Source organism: Sus scrofa, chromosome 3, assembly GCF_054392235.1.
Source record: "Sus scrofa isolate SSC_HxYL_T2T_F1_AM1 chromosome 3, Sscrofa_HxYL_maternal_Yorkshire_Landrace_v2.0, whole genome shotgun sequence".
Lineage (NCBI taxonomy): Eukaryota > Metazoa > Chordata > Mammalia > Artiodactyla > Suidae > Sus > Sus scrofa.
In genome coordinates this window covers 44,948,868-44,967,733 of record NC_139385.1, presented here as the reverse complement: position 1 = coordinate 44,967,733, position 18,866 = coordinate 44,948,868, and the positions used below count along the sequence as shown (strand labels likewise).

At 51.3% G+C, this 18,866-nt stretch overlaps 2 protein-coding genes and 1 long non-coding RNA gene across 15 annotated transcripts in view; 1 reads left to right on the top strand and 2 right to left on the bottom strand.

Moving 5' to 3' along the window:
• The window catches only part of TRAP1 (TNF receptor associated protein 1), a 57,621-nt gene extending 48,818 nt beyond the window's left edge, over positions 1–8,803 (bottom strand). For 4 of the 9 annotated variants that reach the window (XM_085015612.1, XM_085015614.1, XM_085015613.1 and 1 more), the window contains exon 1: positions 8,715–8,800. Coding sequence is in view for 4 of the 9 variants with exons in the window: in XM_085015608.1 (XP_084871734.1) it covers positions 8,715–8,790 (76 nt within the window). In the remaining 5 variants the exon portion in view is untranslated. 9 annotated transcript variants of the gene reach the window in all.
• A 73-nt stretch (positions 8,804–8,876) lies between these two features.
• LOC102160050 (uncharacterized) lies at positions 8,877–15,987 on the top strand. Of its 4 annotated transcripts, none has more exons than XR_014840956.1 (5): positions 8,877–9,343; positions 10,558–10,648; positions 11,354–11,526; positions 11,614–11,775; positions 13,947–15,987. It is a non-coding gene; the product is annotated as an uncharacterized LOC102160050 (long non-coding RNA). The 4 variants fall into 4 exon arrangements; XR_014840957.1 differs by lacking the exon at positions 13,947–15,987 and adding an exon at positions 12,434–12,510; XR_014840958.1 differs by lacking the exon at positions 11,614–11,775.
• CREBBP (CREB binding protein) overlaps positions 15,263–18,866 on the bottom strand; it is a 141,837-nt gene continuing 138,233 nt past the window's right edge. For both annotated transcript variants that reach the window (XM_005662184.4, XM_085017781.1), the window contains one exon: positions 15,263–18,495. In XM_005662184.4, the coding sequence (XP_005662241.2) occupies positions 16,354–18,495 (2,142 nt within the window). In that variant the 3' untranslated portion in view covers positions 15,263–16,353. The remainder of the gene's footprint in view (positions 18,496–18,866) is intronic.

Sequence of the window (18,866 nt, the reverse complement as noted above, 5' to 3'; positions counted from 1 at the left end):
GCACTCTCTCGATGGAACATGACAGAACAATGACACCGATCAATCTCACAGACAACAGGGCCTCGGTGAACGGTCCATGCAGTTTAGGAACTGTCTGAGGTGTACCTTAGGCTCAAACACAGGCAAGATACGATTTAACACTCACCAGACTCACAAAGATGGAAAAAACCTGAGAACACCAAGCCCTGGATTTGTGTATGGAACACAAGGGACTTTCGTTGTCCTGCTGGTGGGCTACACAGAAATACAACTCTTCCTGGGAAATAAGTCTGTCTTACTTAAAAAGCTGGAGCATTCCAAATGATCCCACAATACATACACTTAGGGATATGTCAGGAATTACACAAAAAGAAACGAAAGTATCTTAACACAATGGATAAGCACGGAAAATGAATGAGCATCACCAAGGATAAAGCTAAGAAAACATAATGTTGAGCCAAGAAAGCAAAGTCGCAACAGAATATACGAGCATTAGTTCAGTAAACTGTGTGTACACATATTTACACATGTGTACATACATGTTTATACACATGTAGAAATAAAAACAGGAATAAAAACCAGGAAATGCAAGTCAGCAGTTACCTCTGGGAAAGACAGAAGGGACATACGGTGCCTTCAGAGACAGGTGATTTCTATTTCTTAAGCTGAGCAATGGATATTCATTTTACACTTCTTTTAGAAACTGCACACATGTATTATACAGACTACTTTTTTTTCTTTTTTGCCTTTTGTCGTTTTAGGGCCGCACCTATGGCATATGGAGGTTCCCAGGCTAGGGGTCTAATTGGAGCTGCAGCTGCTGGCCTACACCACAGCCACAGCCATGCCAGATCTGAGCCACGTCTGTGACCTACACCACAGCTCATGGCAACACCACATCCTTAACCCACTGTGCCAGGCCAGGGATCCAACCTGCAACCTCACAGTTCCTAGTCAGATTCGTTTCCACTGCACCATGACAGGAACTCCCAGACTCCTTTTTAGAAAGGACGTATTTCACCAAAAGAGGAGGAAGCGAGGGAGGGAGGCTTTCAGGGCCAGCTGAACCCCTCTAAATCACTTAGAACTTGCAAACAGGAGTTCCCGTCATGGCTCAATCCAAAACCTATGGGACACAGAAAAAGCAGTTCTAAGAAGGAAGTTTATAGCAATACAAGCCTACCTCAGGAAGCGAAAAATCTCAAATAAACAACATAATTTTACACCAAAAGCAACTAGAGAGAGAACAGACCCCAAACCCAAAGTGAGCAGAGGGAAAGAAAGCATAAAGATCAGAGCAGAAATCAATGAAATAGAAATGAAGGAAACCACAGAAAAGATCAATGAAACTAAAAGCTGGTTCTTTGAAAAGATCAACAAAATTGATAAACCCTTAACCAGACTCATCAAGAAAGAGAGAGGACTCAAATCAATAAAATTAGAAATGAAAAAGGAGAATTTACAATGGGCATCACAGAAGTACAAAGGAACCTAAGAGACTACTACAAACAACTATATGCCAACAAAATGGACAACTAGAAGAAATGGACAAATTCTTAGAAAAGTACAATCTTCCAACACTAAGACGAAATAGAAAAGAGGACAGGTCAATCACAAGTCCTGAAATTGAAACTATGATTAGAAAAATTCCAACAGGAGGGAGTTCCCGTTGTGGCGCAGTGGTTAACGAATCCAACTAGGAACCATGAGGTTGCGGGTTCGGTCCCTGCCCTTGCTCAGTGGGTTAAGGATCCGGCGTTGCCGTGAGCTGTGGTGCAGGTTGCAGACTCAGCTCAGATCCCGTGTTGCTGCGGCTCTGGCGTAGGCCGGTCGCTATAGCTCCGATTGGACCCCTAGCCTCGGAACCTCCATATGCCAAGGGAGCGGCCCAAGAAATGGTAAAAAGACAAAAAAAAAAAAAAAAAAAGAAAAGAAAAGAAAAATTCCAATAGGAGTTCCCAAACAACTGTGACTAGTATCTATGAAGATGCAGGTTCAATCCCGGGCCTGGCTCAGTGGGGGGGGGTAAGGATCTAGTGTTGCCATGAGCTGTGGCGTAGGTCACAGATGCAGCTCAGAATCCGTGTTGCCATGGCTGTGGTGTAGGCCGGCAGCTACAGCTCAGATTCAACCCCTAGCCTGGGAATCACCATATACCCCGGGTACAGCACTGAAAAAAAATAAAAAAATAAAAAACCTCCAGAAAGTGGGCATAGAGGGAACCTACTCTATCATAATAAAGGCCATATATGACAAACCCACAGCTAACATCATTCTAATGGTAAAAAGCTGAAAGAATTCCCACTAAGATCGGGAACAAGATAAGAATGTCCACTCTCACCACTACTACTGAACATACTTTTGGAAGTCCTAGCCAAAGCAATCAGGGAAAAAAAAAATAAAAGGAATACTTTTGGAAAAGGAGAAGTAAAATTATCAGTTTGCAGATGTCATGACACAATACCTAGAAAATTAAGTCTCTACCAGAAAACTGTTATAGCTCATCAATGAATTTGGCAAAGTCGCAGGATACAAAATTAATACACAGAAATCAATTGCATCTCTATATACTAACAATGAAAGATCAGAAAGAGAAATTAGGGAAACAATCCCATTTACTACTGCATCAAAATGAATAAAATACCTAGGAATAAACCTACTTAAAAAGAAAAAAGGCCTGTACTCTGAAAAGTATAAGGTGCTGATGAAAGAAATCAAAGGTGATACAAACAGATGGAAAGATAATACCATGTTCCTGGATGGGCAGAATCAATATTGTCAAAATGACTACACCACCCAAGGCAATCTACAGATTCAATGCAATCCCTATCACATTACCAATGGCATCTTCCACAGAACTAGAAGAAAAAAATGTTTTGCTTTTTATCTTTTGGGGGTGCACCCATGGCATATGGAGTTTCCAAGGCTAGGGGTCAAATCTGAGTTACAGCTGCCGGCCTACACCACAGCCACAGCAACGTGGGATCTGAGCTGTGTTTGCAACCTATACCACAGCTCATGGTAATGCTGGATCCTAACCCACTGAGCAAGATGAGAGATCGAACCCGCAACCTCATGGTTCCTAGGCAGATTTGTTTCCACAGTGCCACGATGGGAACTCCCAAAGAAGAAAATACTTTTTTTATTATTATTTTTTGTCTTTTTGCCTTTTTAGGGCTGCACCAACACGCATATGGAGGTTCCCAGGCTAGGGGTCTAACTGGAGCTGTTACTGCCGGCCTATGCCACAGCCACAGCAACGCCAGAGCCGAGCCATGTCTTCGACCTATACCACAGCTCATGGCAACACCAGATCGAGCAAGGCCAGGGATCGAACCTGCAACCTCATGGTTCCTAGTCAGATTTGTTTCTGCTATGCCACGATGGGAACTCCAGAAGAAAATATTTTAAAGTTTGTTTGGAAGCACAAAAGACTCAGAAGAGCCAAAGCCATCCTGAGAAAGAAAAATGGAGCTGGAGGAATCAGGCTCCCTGACCTCAGATAATACTACAAAGCCACAATCATCAAAACAGTATGGTACTGGCAAAAACCAGAAACAGATCAGGATAGAAAGCTGTTTTATTTTGTACTTAACAGTATTGCTATATAGTCTGTTCCTTTAAAATATAGCATTCAGAGTTCCTACTGTGGCACAACAGGATCAGCAGTATCTTAAGAGCACTGGGACACAGGTTCAAGTGGCTTAAGTGTTGCAGTGTTGCTGCAACAGCGGCTTAGGTCACAACTACAGCTCAGATTTGATCCCTGACCCAGGAATGCCATTATGCCATGGGGTGGCAAAAAAGTAAAATAAAATATAGTATTAATTTTGGCTACCTCAAAATTATTTAATTTTTTTTTTTTTTTTTTTTTTTTTTTAGGGCTGTGCCCAGAGCATATGGAAATTCCCAGGCTAGGGGTCGAATCAGAGCTGTAACTGCCAGCCTACACCACAACCACAGCAACATGGGATCTGAGCTGAATCTGCCACCTACACCGTGGCTCATGGCAACACCAGATCCTTAACCCATTGAGCAGAGCAAGGCCAGGGATCAAACCCACAACATCCTCATGGATACTAGCCTGGTTCATTACTGCTGAGCCATGATGGGAATTACAAATTTATTTATTTACTTTTTTTTGGTCTTTTTTGGGCACACCTGTGGCATATGGAGGTTCCTAGGCTAGGGGTCAAATCAGAGCTGTAGCTGCTAGCCTATGCCACAGCCACAGCCACAGCAGATCTGAGCTGCGTCTGCAACCTATACCACACCTCACAGCAACTCAGGATCGTTAACCCACTGAGCGAGGCCAGGGATGAAAACTGCGTCCTTATGGATGCTAGTCAGATTCGTTTCTGCTGAGCCACGAAGGGAACTCCATGCAAAATTAAGTTTTAATATTCTTTTTTTTCTCTTTTTGGCTACTTGTACCATATGGAGTTCCTGGGCCAGGGATCAGATCTGAGCTGCAGATTCTTTAACCCACTGTGCCAGTCTGAGGACTGAACATGCATCCAGGCACTGCAAAGACACCACCGATCCTTTGCACCACAGCAGGAACCCCAATTTTTAATATTCTAATCACATTCCCCCCCTCCTTTTTCAGCCATACCAGTAGCATATGGAAGTCTCCAAGCCAGAGATCCAATCTGAGCCGAAGCTGCAGCCAGTGCCCACACCAGATCTTTACCCCTTATGCTACAGCAGGAACTTGTCTAATCATAATTCGTTGTCATTGTTGTTGTTGTTGTCAGGGCCGAACCCACAGCATACAGCTATAGCAACGCCAAATCTTGGGGGCATCTGCAACCTATGCTGCAGCTTGCAGCAATGCTGGATCCTTAACTCACTAAACGAGGCCAGGGATTAACCAGCATCCTCATGGATACTAGTCAGATTCTCAACCTGCTGAGCACTCTGAGAATCAACAAAGTTCCTGAGAGGTTTCCTCATTGCTGGCCCAAAGCTAATCATAGGTCCTGATTATATGGTTGCTAAATAACTGACCCATTCTTTCAAAATTAGTTACACCCATGTATTTAAATCACCTGATCTTTGGACACCAAAAAGCAGGTGGAAATAATGCCCGGAAGCAGACACTGGTTTTTCAAACTCCAACTTTCACTAATTCTTAGTGGCCTCAGCAGAAATAAACAGCCATACCAAACACACCTTGAAATCCACCCTTACCAAACACCACAGAACTTTGGGGAAGTCTACGTGTGCACTAAGCATACAGGAGCTTCCTAGTAAAAGGCAGGTGTTCTGTATCAAAACTGAGTGTGGAGTTCCTGTCATGGCTCAGCTGTAACAAACCCAACTAGTATCCATAAGGACGCAGGTTCAATCCCTGGCCTCACTCAGTGGGTTAAGGCCTCACTGCCGTGAGCTGTGATGTGGGTTGCAGATGTGGCTCCGAGTCAACCTCTAGCCTGGGAACTTTCATATGCCACACCTGCGGCCCTAAAAAGACAAAAAAAGATTCACAAAGACGTATGATCTGTAATGTGCCACCAGGTCCGGAGGGCATGTAAAGTCAGGTGCAAGTGGTCCTTCCAGTGACCGATGTTGGCTTCTCCCAACTCTGGCCCAGGGCCGGCACTGTGACCATTCTGACTACAGAAAGACACGATGGCTCTACCCACAAGTTCACATCTAACACAAGAGAAAAGACATAATTTTTAGCCTCATCCACCCTCACTCCCCTATTACTCCTAGTTTCCTGTCAAACCAAATCATTCGAGGCATCTTCTTCCCCTGCACCTAATATTTTGAAGACCTGCACATGTATCCTGTCTTCTGTGAAACCTCAGCAACAGTCAACCCCGTGCTTCTGCTTTCTCTGATACACCGCACATGCCTCCAGTGTGGCCGAGAGGCCAGCTGGCAGCCAGGAGCTCCCACTAACCTATGACCCCGACAGCAGGGCCACATCATCTTTGAAGTCCCAGAGGGCATTATCTTGGTTGAATAAAGCAAGAAATAAGCAAAAGTACAAAATAACAAGTCCACAATCAGAGACTCTATCCCACACCTCACAGAGACATCCTAAGTGCAAGCGGTACTAGGATGGTGGTAACAGGAGGTTGGAATCCTCAATGTGAAGCCAGGCACACGCTAAAACTGGACAGTATCTTCCCAGGAAATGAGGAAAAAAATACAGGTGAATTCTGAATTTTCATATAGGTGAGTTCTCCTACAATCACAGTCTCTTCCCCGCACTGTATGAGAGACAGTTCCTTGGCTAGATGCACGCATCACTCCATCCATCCAAACAACTGTAATTTTACACTTATCCACACAAGTGGCAACGACAAGACCATCTGCAGTTAGAAGGTTTTCAAGAACAGGTTCTGTATCTCAGGTGCAAGCAAAAGAATGCTTGAATCTCTGTGAGAGAAGCTGCAGAAGTAGAGCACACAGATTATTAAGGGAAAGAGATAAAGAAACAACAAAAATTGGCTGAGCTGAAAACTGAGGTATCTTTAAATGGAACAAAGATTGAATTACAAACATACATGGTCGGGGCGAAGTGGAAATGAATCCGACTAGTATCCATGAGAATGTGGGCTCGATCCCTGGCCTTGCTCAGTGGGTTATGAGCATTGCCATGAGCTATGGTGTAGGTTACAGATGTGGCTTTGGACCTGGCATTACTATGGTGTAGGCTGGCAGCTGTAGCTCCAATTCGACCTCTAACCTGGGAACTTCCATATGCCACACCTGTGACCCTTAAAAAAAAAAAAAGAATCTTGGAGTACTCATTGGGGCGAAAAGAGATTGACGGCATGTCTACAGCACTAGACACTGGTTTGATCCCTGGCCCTGCACCGTGAGTTAAAGCATCTGGCGTCGTAGAGGCATAGGTACCAACCGGGGCTGGGATCTGATTCCTGGCCCAGGAACTCAATATGCCCCAGGGCTGCCAAAAAAAAAGAGAGAGAGAAAAGAATCTGAACCTCTGGGGGGGGGAAAACAAGTCAGCTACAAAAACACAAGAATCAAGTTGATATGACTGCTCACCTGTACAGAGGATGGTAGAAGACAACAGCACTATTTGTAGTAAAGGAAAATGACTTTGACCTGGAATACCAGAACCCGCCCAACTACTTTACAAGTATGAGGGCAAAACAAAAAAATTTTTAGACATATGGGGCTTAGAAAATTTTCAACACACTGACTTCTGCAGAACTAACACAAGAGTGTACTCTGGTAAAAACAGAAAACAAATCCAAAAAGGAAGGAAGATGTTAGATACAAGTAACAATAATCTACAAACATTTGTTAATGCATGTCCTTTTATTTTACTGAAAAAAAAAAAATTTTCTTTTTTTGGCTCCCCCCCCACCCCCCGTGGCACATGGAAGTTCCCAGGCCAGGGATGGAATCCCAGCCGGAGCTATGATCTATGCCACAGCTGCAGCAAAACCGGACCCTCAACCCACTGAGCCGCAGCTGGAACTCTGCATGTTATTTTTAAAGAATCATTGTTTAAACAGACCACGCCAAAATTTAAAACTCAGATAACAGAGAAAAATGTGAAAGATATGAAGAGGAAATTCAAAGAATATCAGCCATTAAACAAATGAAAACATTACTAGTATCCATGCAAATGTAAGTTAAACAAGGTAGTTTATAAACCATCAGTTTGGAAAAGATTTAACATCCAGTGTTGGAAAAGATGCCTTGACATAGGTAGTCTCATTCCCTGCCAATGAGACTATAAATTGATAAAGCCTGACTTCTTGAACAGCAGTTTAGCAAAATCAACCACCATTTCAAGCACACACTAGCTCCACACCATCAATTCTAAAATTCTAATTCTGTAATATCACTGTAAAGGCATAGACCGGTGCATGCTGACACGAAAAGATGTCTAAGCCAATCTGGAGCTTTAAAAAACAAAACAAAACAAAACAAACCCGCAGCACAGTGTATATATGGTTTAGGCCTTTTTACGCAAAAACTGTTCGACGTATCTATTTCCGTACATCAGCAACTGCGTGTGGAAAGCCTGGAAGGAACGCCAAGACGTTCTCACCGGTGGTTACTTCCGAGCGGGGAGTGAGGACAGACAGCGGTCGTTCTTTCTTTTCAACATTTACTTGAGCACCTACCAATTCCAGGCCCTGGGGATACGGCGGTCAACAACCCCAAGTCCACGGGCTGCACGAAGGCCAAGGTGCCGGTTCTGTGGGTTTCGCGGCCGCGTGCCGCGCTGGGCCCACTGGGCATTCCGATTTGTGTCGAATGAAGGACTGACCAAGGGGGCTTATGCGTTACTCGTGCATAAATCAACTTGGGCGGAGGGGAGGAATAAGAGCGCAACTAAGGTACTTAAGTAATCACCCTGGGGAAGCCCGTTCCCAGCGCACACAATCCCCTGAAAGCGCCTTCGGCTCCGCGAGCGAGGAGACCGCGGTCCCTCCGCCTCAATCCGGCCCGAGGAGCCCGTTGGGAAGAACCCGCTGCTGCAGTCACGCGGGCCCGGGTTCAACCCCGTGACCTCCGGGGAACCCCTGCAGCCCGGCGCTGGACCCAGCCAGGTGACCCCAGGGCGCTCAGCGTTAGCCGCTCACCACGCTAGAGCGCGTACACCGCAGAATATCCGCCGCTGCGCGAGGAGGTTCCGTCACCGCGCCTCCCACGGAGAAAAGGGGTTCGGGCCCCCGGGAGCTCTGCGCGTCCCCGTCCCCGCTCGCTCTCCACCAGCCCTGCACAGCCGCTCTCACCTCCCCGGGCGGCAGCCAGCGCCGGCGCCCGCAGGCGGTGGCCCCACAGCAACAGCGTCCGCAGCTCGCGCGCCATGTCGGCCTTCCAGAGAGGGGGGCGGGGTCAGGGCAGGGCCTGCTCCGGCGCGGCGCGCCGACGTCACGGCGCGCGCCCGGCTGCCCGGTCTGCGGCCTGCGCCGGCGGGTGGGCGGGGCTCGCCTGGAGCGGGAGCGGTCGGCCTGCGCCGCCGGGACAGTCGGGCCTGGGGGCGGGACCTCCGTGACCTTGTGTCGCGTTATCAAGGGCGACGACTGTGCGCCCGGGGCCGCCGGGCGGCCCTCGTCTGCCCATAAGTCTCGGTTTGTCCATCCCAGAAATGGGGCAGACGTTCGCCTCCACGGTAGAGAGTTTGAAAAGACGGCGATGGGGCAGAAGCAGCTCACATCCCTGGGGTCTTTATAAGTCACGGGCCACCGGTCCGGACTGCTGAAAGTCAGTCTCTTCCAACCAAACCAGGGCAGGCCAAATAGCTACAAAGAGTAAAAGGGAGAGTTTCAGGCTTGACTTGTCTCTCCCAAAACTCTGGCGCCAACGCCCACCAGCAAAACTGGGCTTATTCATTCATTACAATTCTCTCGCCTTCCTGGAGGTAAGACTCTGGTTGGGGACTCCAACCATCAGCTTCCTTTCTCATAGAGTTGCAGACCACGTAAAATGCATATTCTCCAGCACCAAAGTAGGGCTCAGGCGGCTCCCCAGAAGATTATGAGACTGAAGACTCGCTGCCACGATCAAATAATTGCAGAAAAACGGGTTGAGATTTTTGACAAGGTCTGCAAAGAACAGAAGCCGGGAGAGTGTTCCCCGGTGGGGTCTGGACGTATCTGGGGCCGCAGGGAGGGGATGTCGGGGAACACTTTCAGGTGGAAGTTGTCAAGGCTGATCCGCAAGTTACAGGCTCAAGCAACTGAGAAGGGGAACATACACGAAGTGGGAAGATGGGAATGGAAGGGCAGGAGTTCTCTCACCTGGAAGACCCCAGCAGCCTCCTGTCTGGCCCCCATGCTCCACACAGCAGCTGATCATACATAGACTCCTCAATCAGGGTCCTCCAATGGTTTCCCTGCATAGTCACTTCCAAACCCCTTCTGCTTTGCATAACCTCCAAGCCCTGCATAACCTGACCCCCAGTTTTCTTCCTCCCTCACTCCAGACTCGCTGAGCTAGTGCCAGGCAGAGTGTTCCTAGGATGTCACTGAGTTGAGGGGTCTCAGCCTCACATTTCGTTGGTTGACCGCTTCACTCAGGAAATCATCTCATTTGTAGGACATGATATATTGGTTTACAGGGCAATAGATCTAGCTTGGGGAGCCCTTTGATTTCAGGACAGGGAGGTGGTATTTGGTAAAGGGAGGAGAGAGACAGACGGTGGCTTCAGTTAAGCAGGGACGGGCTCCACCAAGGCAAGTGAAACCCAGGCTCTGCGGGGGGCAAATCTATTAGGTTCCAGCCACACCCACCAGGGCCTTTTGTCCTGTCTTGGCCTGTGCCCTTCAGAGATATATCCTCAGCCACAGAAGTGTGTGATGGTGCGTCCTCTGGTAGCCAGGAACTGGGACTTTTTAAAGTGCCCAGGGATCCAAGCTGGTCTGGAGCGGGTCATGAGCAGATTTCGGCCCCCGTGCAGAGAAGGAAAATGGAAGTGGGGAAAGAATGATTAGATGCGGATGTACTTCAGTTGACTTCATGGAGGCTGGCAGGGAGTTGCTTGGGGAGACGGAAATAGGAGGGGAAGGGTGCGGGGCTCCAGCTTTGAGCCCTCGTACCTTCCTTCAGGACTCACCTGTCAATTGGCTCCTCCAGGGACTGAGTGTCACTGCTTAGAGACCCATCAACCAGCACTTGCGGAGTGGACAGACTCGCTGCTTGTCTGGAGTTCAGCGAGAAGCAACAGGTGTGCATCAGGGGACAGATGCTGCTGTTCCAGAGGGAAGAGGCCTTGGGTCAGACATTCATGTGTTTCCTGCCCCTTCTGGCACTTGAGACTTCCCACCCAGGAAACCAGAGATCAGAACTCAAGTGTCTAGAGGTTGGGAACAGTGAGAAGCGGCCTCCCTGGGGGCCTGAGAGTCCACTGTGCTCTGGCCTGTGGAGGCCTTGCTCTCACTGGTGACCCCAGTTCTGGCTACTGGACTCCTGTGAGCTCTGAGTGCCGCCTGCACGGTCCCCACAGCCCCCTTGCTTCCCTGCCCCTTTCTCCATCTCCCTTCCCCTACTTCCCAGCAGCAGCACAGGAAGCAACCCTCCTCTTCTGTGGCTTGGACGTGAGGGCCCTGTGTGGGGTCGGAGGGGACAAGGAAGGGTTGGTGGTGGAGGCACAGGTACCCCCGCACCATCCTTTGCAAGGATGTCCTCTCTGGACGTTCTCCTGAAGGACTTGGGGACAAAGGGGCCTCACCTCGCTTGTGACATTCCCCAAACATCACCATCTCCCTTGAGGACCCCTATTGGATCCCTGTCATTGGGATGTCTGTATATTTATTTTTCTGTGGCATATGGACGTTCCCAGGCTAGGGGTCGAATTGGAGCTGCAGCTGCCGGCCTACACCATAGCCACAGCAACGCGGGATCTGAGCTCCTCTTGTGATCTGCCCCACAGCTCACGGCAATGCTGGATCCTTAATCCACTGGGCAGGACCAGGGATCAAACCCACATCCTCACGGACACACAGTTGGGTTAACTCACTGAGCTACAACAGGAACTCTGAAAATCATTCGTTTCTGAGAGGCATCCTTGTTGCTGGCCCAGAGCTATGGGCTTCCGATCAGGCAGTAAGTAAATCCCATCTCCGTCATTACGCCCTTTGTAGGCATTGGGCAGGCAGAGGGCTGGGCTCATCTACACCCACTGACCCGCAGGCAACACTTCTTTCCTGATGCCGAAGTGAACCAGTGAGCACCAGCCACAGGCAGGCCGAGGCCCACACCGTCCTTTGTAAGGACCTAATTACTTCATACCGTTTGCAGCATCTGAAGGGCTGTGATGGACTGCAACACCCCACTTCGCCGTGGTACCCCCAAGTAGGTTCTTGTGATGCTGTGGATTAAGAGGGAAGCAGGCATGGAGGATGGTTTTCAAGGCTGGGAGGAAAAGCTCCTTTTGAAAAGGGTAGTGTGGCTCGGGGCCGGCGGCCCACGGTGCCTCTGTCCTCCCACCTATGGCTGGGTGGAGGGGTCAGCCCTGCCTTTTCCGAGGGCGGGAAGCAGAGGAGCTGGCTCGAGGCCAAGGCCAAGGCCCTGTGCCCTGACTTCCCCACCCCCTGGGTTCTCAGGCCCACGGTTTGCTTTGCCACTCCCGCCGCATACACAAGTTCCCAGGCCAGGGACCGCACCTGCACCACAGCAGTAACAACACCGAATCCTTAACCACGAGGCCACCAGGGAACTCCCAGGCTCATGGTTTCTACGACCTGCTCTCTCCGACTCCGGTCTCTTCCTAATCCCCTCACGTCTATACCACTGCCTTCCTCAAGTTCTTCTGAGAGCGCCCTGTGAATTTTGCGTTCAGTGAAGTAATTTCAGCACATGGATCCGAGTCTGTCCTCTGTGAGGAGCATGAGCTTGAGGAAAGCGCCTTTTGCACCCTCATCTCATCACAGTTCCTCAGTTTTCTCTGGCAGCCTGGCTGCTCACATCTGCTGTCTCTCTCCTGACCCATTTCCCACTCTTGACTTTGCAGAGACATCACAGCCGGGTCACGCGGTGCAGCGAGCTTGGGATACCCTGGGAAGGTGCAGCATGGCTCTGGGAGCCCAGGTGGGCACTGTCTCCATTCCTATGAGCTCCTGCTCACCTACACACGAAGCAGCTACTTCCTAGCACTGGCCTTGGGCAACATACTTCCTGGTTATGCTCTGGCTGCTACCCAATGCTCAGCTCTTTTCTTTTTTTTAGAGCAACTCTCTAATGCAGGTTTTTTGGTTTTTGGTTTTTTTTTTTAAGGGCCGCACCTGGGGTATATGGAGGTTCCCAGGCTAGGGGTCAAATCGGAGCTGTAGCTGCAGGCCTACACCACAGTTCACAGCAACACTGGATCCTTAATCCACTGAGGCCAGGGATCAAACTTGCATCCTCATGCATACTAGTCAGATTCGTTTCTGCTGAACCACGATGGAAACTCCTCTAATGAAGTTCTAAAAGCCCATTTTTTTTCCCCTTATTAGGGCTGCACCTGTGGCATAGGGAAGTTTCCAGACAAGGGGTTGAATCAGAGCTGCAGATAATGGCCTACACCAGAGCCACAGCAACACAGGATCCGAGCTGCATCTGCGACCTATGGCCGAAGCTCATGGTAACACTGGAATCTTAACCCACTGAGCAGGGCCAGGGATCAAACCCGTATTCTTATGGATACTAGTCAGGTTCTTAACCTGCGGAGCCACAATGGAAACTCTGAAAGCGCACTTTTGGCTCAAATGAAATCTTTGGTTCCACTTTTTTTTTTTTTTTTGGTCTTTTTGCCTTTTCTAGGGCCACACCTGCGGCATATGGAGGTTCCCAGGCTAGGGGTCCAATCGGAGCTGTAGCTGCTGGCCTACACCAGAGCCACTCTAACGCGGGATCCGAGCTGCATCTGCAACCTACACCACAGTTCACGGCAGCGCTGGATCCTTAACCCACTGAGCAAGGCCAGGGATCGAACCCACAAGCTCATGGTTCCTAGTCAGATTCATTAACCACTGCGCCATGACAGGAACTGCAGAAATCTTTCGTTCCACTTTATAAAGAGAGTGACAAGGCTTCAGCCTGAGGTCTTAGACATGCTTTACCTGTGTGACTCGGAAGCTGCAGCCAAGTGTTCCCGCCTGTGGCATATGGAGGTCGCGGCCCAGGAATCAGAGCCCGGCAACTTTCACCGCAGCAGTGGTAAACGTTTGACCCTTTTAATGCTGTGCCAGGCCAGGGATCGAACCTGTGTCCCGGCGCTGCAGAGACCCTGCCGATCCCATCGCGCCACAGCAGAACCCCCCAACTGTTTTTAACATGCTAAATTCTCAAAAACATCATCAAACACATGCGCTAGACACAATCAACTGAGGCCCTTCATCTCACTGCTAAGCTCTAAGGGTCGTTAGCCAACTGGAACCACCTTGAATCCAAGCAGTTTTACCAGCTTTTATTATAAACACCAGCACATTTCAAGTTTCCTCTTTTTGATCACAAATAAAGGACTTTTTTCTTCTCTTCCTAAGCAGGCAGCACGTGAAATGCCTCGTGGGGCTTTCCAGCTCTCACGGAAATTCCTTGGGGCAAGTGGCGGGTTAGCAACCAGACCACACCCCCTTGGCCGAATCCTTTGGCATCTGGATGGCACTGGATCAGAGAGGATGAGGCCGGTGCAGGCTACCGGATTCCAGGATGACCTGAAAGAAACTCCCCACCGGCCAGGTTAAAGGGCTGTGTGTCTGCAGCGTGGGCCTGGAGCTGCTTCTCTGGGTCTCCGGGCCGCCTACACTTCTTGTCTGAACATGGGCTCAGCTCAGGGCACAGGTGCAGAAGGCAGTCAGCAAAAGGGTCACGGACGTGGGATGCGAGCTCGCTGAGCAAAGATGGCACGCGGCCGGCTGAGGGCAGAGCTCTGCCTCCTTTTGGGATGGGGCGCTGATGAGGGCTGGTTGGTGGTGCAGATGGTGGTCTTACCTGGACGAATCTGTAAGTCAAACGAGATGCGAGGCTGTGCCTAATTTCTTGAAAGAGTTTCCTCAAATTTAGGATCCCAATTCAACTATTTTGAAAGTATTTCTGTGAATACAGGGCCAAAAGGAAAGCAATCTGGGCCACGATTTCTAATTTTCAAACCACAACCCTTGGCTGTGGCCCCCGCTGTGGCCTGCGCCCTGGGAGCGGTGCGCAGACGAGAGCATGAACTTCAGCGCTCCTGGTGGCGGCGGTCTCATCTCAGAGGTGATTCTTAGAGCGTTTGGGACCTGGCGTCACCCCCAGTAAGGGACTGAGAGAGGAGGGGTGGCACCAGGCGGCCGCCTCCAAGTGTTGTCAAAGCTGGAGGCCTCTTCTCATCACAGCAGGGCCGGTGGCCAGCGGCCCACATCCTCCCCACAGCGGCCCCCAGGGCAGCACCTCCCTGTTTCTAGGGGAAGGTGGGAAAGGAGGGGCTGCGGCCGCATCTGCCCAGCCTAGGGTCGGAGGCCGTGGCAGCAGGCTCCCCACCGACCCAGGCACCCCCGCCAGTCCTCGGAGCACCCTGGGACTGGTATGTAGGGATGGGTGGCGGCTAAGCCGGGGAGTGGACGGGAGACAAAGCGCTGCTGCAGGCCCACTGGCGTCCCTGACTCCGGGTGAGGTTCTCTTTGAGCGGCAAGGAGGCCCCTCCCAGGCCTCAGCTGGAGCCCAGCTGCCACCCCCACAGGCACCGGGACCACGGCCCCCACCTCTCTTCGGTGAGCAAATGACTAGAATCATGTCTTACAAAGAACAGACTCCAAAAAAAGATATAAATAAATAAAAACCTTGAACATTCTTACAGGGATCTTAAAGAACAGAATACATGTTAAAAACTTCAGTAATTTATATCAATTTTAAGCGGTACTTTATATACAATGGGGAAAAAAAAACACATGCATAGTCCAAATACAATGTTGAAAACAGCATCTTCATAACAAAAGACCCCGAACACGAAGTGTTAATACCATGTACACGAATTCAAGGACCACCCTTCTTGTCTGTTGCACACAGTTTATTTAACAATATGATATAAGAAATGAGTTGGTACTTTACCGTTCTATACAGTGATTGAATCTTCTTCAATTTTCTTATTTATAGTAATTATAGCGCTTGCATGATTTACACTAGAATTGCTTTTCCTCATTTCAAGTTTCACGTAGAAGGAAGAAAAGAACGCGTCTTCTCTATGAACATGAGCAGGGTCTAAGAGAGTGATCGTCCCTATTTTTTGCCTAAAACCAGTTTTATCAGAGAAACAAAGCAACAATTTCTACATCTGCAAGACAAGAGTTTGGCTTCAGCCAGTATGTATAGATAGACGTGTGTGGGTGTGTACGTGTGTGCACGCAGGAGCCAATCGCTGCTGTCCAGGGGTAATACTTGGAGGACGCCCACAGAGTTCACTATAGAAAAAATCTTCCCGCAACATCAGAAAGTTATCGGGATACATTATAAGCTTGCATTATTTCAGGAATCAGTTTCTGAATATTATTTTTCTCACTTTTAAACATAAATGTTTAAAGTCTTGAAAATACAAATAAAAAATATGAATATAATGAACTTGTTTTTCCCGTTAAAAAAAGGCATGAGTCACCAGCAATGACGACAAAAAGAATCCAAACAAAACCCCCCTCCCCCCAAAACAAAAAACAAAAACGAAAAAACAAAAACAGAAAGAGAGAGAAAGAGAGAGAGAGAGAGAGAGACCAGATATTTAAATCAACTGGTTTTTAACAAAAAAATATATTCTTTGTATTGTTTCTTTAAACAGCAATCTACCCTTCCATGGCTTGGAAGTAGCAGTTCCATCTAGGAATAAAAAGAGCCTAGATGCCTGGATTTCAGTACAAAAGGTCCAAGAACATGAAAGGGAAAAACAAAAACAAAAACAAAAACAAAGGTGATGCTCTCACAATGCTACAAACCCTCCACAAACTTTTCTAGGGTGTCTCCCGTGGTGTCGCCGACCAGGGACAGCTCACTGGACAACGCACTCCTGTTGGGGGTGTTCAGCTGGGGGAGCATTGCACTCTGTTCGGGGTTCCCCAAGTGTCCCTGATCTATGGAGCTGGCCATGGTGACTGCCAGTCCGGGGTGGGGGGAACCAGTCTGGGGCGACACGTGATGTGGTGAAGGCTGGGGCTGTATCCGTGGCGACGGGCTGGAATGTGGAGGCTGGGACTGGGGCCGCGGAGACTGGACAGGGGCCGGAGACCGCACCTGGCTACTGAGGGACGTGGCCATCTGCTGGCCGGGGAGGTGCGAGGCCTGGGGCTGTCCTGAGAGCATGTGCTGCTGGGGGCTCATGGGGTTCGGCTGGCCTGGGGACCCGATCTGCTGCTTCATCTGCTGCTGCTGCAGGATCCGCTGCTGCAGGGCCTGCTGGATGTTGGGGGTGCTGTCTGCGCCCAGCCCAGGCTGCCCCATCTGGCCGAGCTGTCCCATCTGGGCCGCCATCTGGCCCATGGAGCCGCCCTGGATGGGGAGGTGCTGCTGCATCCGCTGCTGCTGCATGGCTGGGGGGTAGCCTCCCGGTCCTTGAGGCTGCTGGAACTGGCCGTGCCCTGCCATGCCCCCGGCCATGCCAGCGCCGCCCTGCTGCTGCTGCTGCTGCTGCTGCTGCTGCTGCTGCTGCTGCAGGAGCTGCCTTCGCAGCATCTCTCGGTACTGTGGGTTCATACTCGCCATGCTGGGGCTGTGCCCCGGGTTCATGATGTTCAGGGCCTGGCCCTGGGGGTTCAGGCCGCCCATCGTCTGCTGCTGCGGAGGCACCCCAGGCCTCGGCCCGCCAGCTTGCATGGCGTTCAGGTTCTGCAGGCCGGGCTGCTGGTGCAGGCCGGGCTGGGGCTGCAGACCAGGCTGCGCCTGGAGGCTGGGCTGGGCCTGGAGGCCGGGCTGACTGGCCACGTACTTGGCCGTGCGCTGTTTGATGAAAGCTGCCATCAGCTGAGGGTTGGACTTGAGGATGTTGAGCACCTGCTGCTGCTGCTGCGGGGAGCTGGGGGATTTCAGGGTCCGCAGCAAGTCCTGCAGGGCGCCAGGCGAGATGCTCCGGGGCGGCTGCACGCTGGGCATCCGCGGCCCCGCCACGGCCGGCTGGGCCGGCATGGACATCACGGGCCTGGGCATGCCTGGCATTGGCTGCTGCTGGGGAATGGGCGCCTGCTGCCATTGCCCAGGCGGCAGGTTGGGCACAACGGGCCCGCTGACCTGGTTGGGCCGGGGAACGTTCAGGCCCACGGGGGCCATCTGGCTGCCCGGGGTCACCATGCCCGTGCGCCCCGGGGGCATGCCGTTGTTGATATTCACCCGGTACAGGTGCTGCTGCTGCTGGGCCTCGCGCTCGATCTGCCGGGCCGCCTCCACTGCCGCGGGCGGGGGCTGGGCAGGGGGCGGCGGGGCCGGCACCTGGCTGGTGGGCTTCCCGGCGGACACCGTCGTGGGGGGCTGAGTCCGGGCCACGCTGGGGAAGCCGGCTGGTGACATGCTCACAGGCGAGGGCTGGGGCTGGGCGGGGGGCTGCGGCGTCTGGGGCGTGCTGGGCTGCTGCGTGGGGGTCCCGGGCGGCGCTGAGGTAGGGGATGGCAGGCTCTGCTGAGGCACGTTGCGGGTGTTCATGGTGGCCATCCGCCGGCGCATGAGCTGGGCCTGCTGCAGGCGGTGCTGGATCTGCTGCTGGCGGAGCTTGTGTTTGATGTTGAGGCAGAAGGGCACGGGGCACTTGTTTTCTTGGCAGTGTTTGGCGTGGTAGCAGCAGAGGGCAATGAGCTGCTTGCACACCGGGCAGCCGCCATTGGTCTTGCGCTTGCAGCCCTTGGTGTGCTGCACCACCCGCTTCATCTTCTGGCAGGACGGCAGCGAGCAGTTGGCGTTGCGGCACTGGCAGGCGTGCACCAGGGACTGGATGCAGCGCTGGATGCTCAGGCGCCGCGACTCCTGGGGACTCTTGGACTGCGGCTCGCCCTGGCTGCTGCCCTCGTCGTCCAGGCCCAGCCCCCACTTCACCATCTTGTGGGTGTGGCTCTTCGTGTTGTAGCAGTTGATGCAGAGATCGTAGTCCTGCGGGCGGGGATGGACGAGCAGGCGTCAGCACACGGCCCAAGCACACACCCCTCCACCTCCACCCCCACCCCTGACCCCAGCACTGGGTCTGTGTCCAGGAGAGGCCAACGGACGCCAAACAGCTCCGCCCCGGAACCTCTAGCCCTGGGAAGACCCCGCAGCCTGGAAGGCTCCAAGGCCCACCGATTCATCTACCCATCCTCCCTTGCCCTCTTCTGGGGGCCCCATGCCCCCCATCCCCATCATGACCTGCTGGCTCGCACCATGGGGCATCGTGTCTGCCCACAGCTCTCAGGTGTTGGTGGCCACTAACCCTTGCCCTTCCTTCCTTCCTCTGCTCCCCAGGAGTGGCACCCAGACCCCTGTGT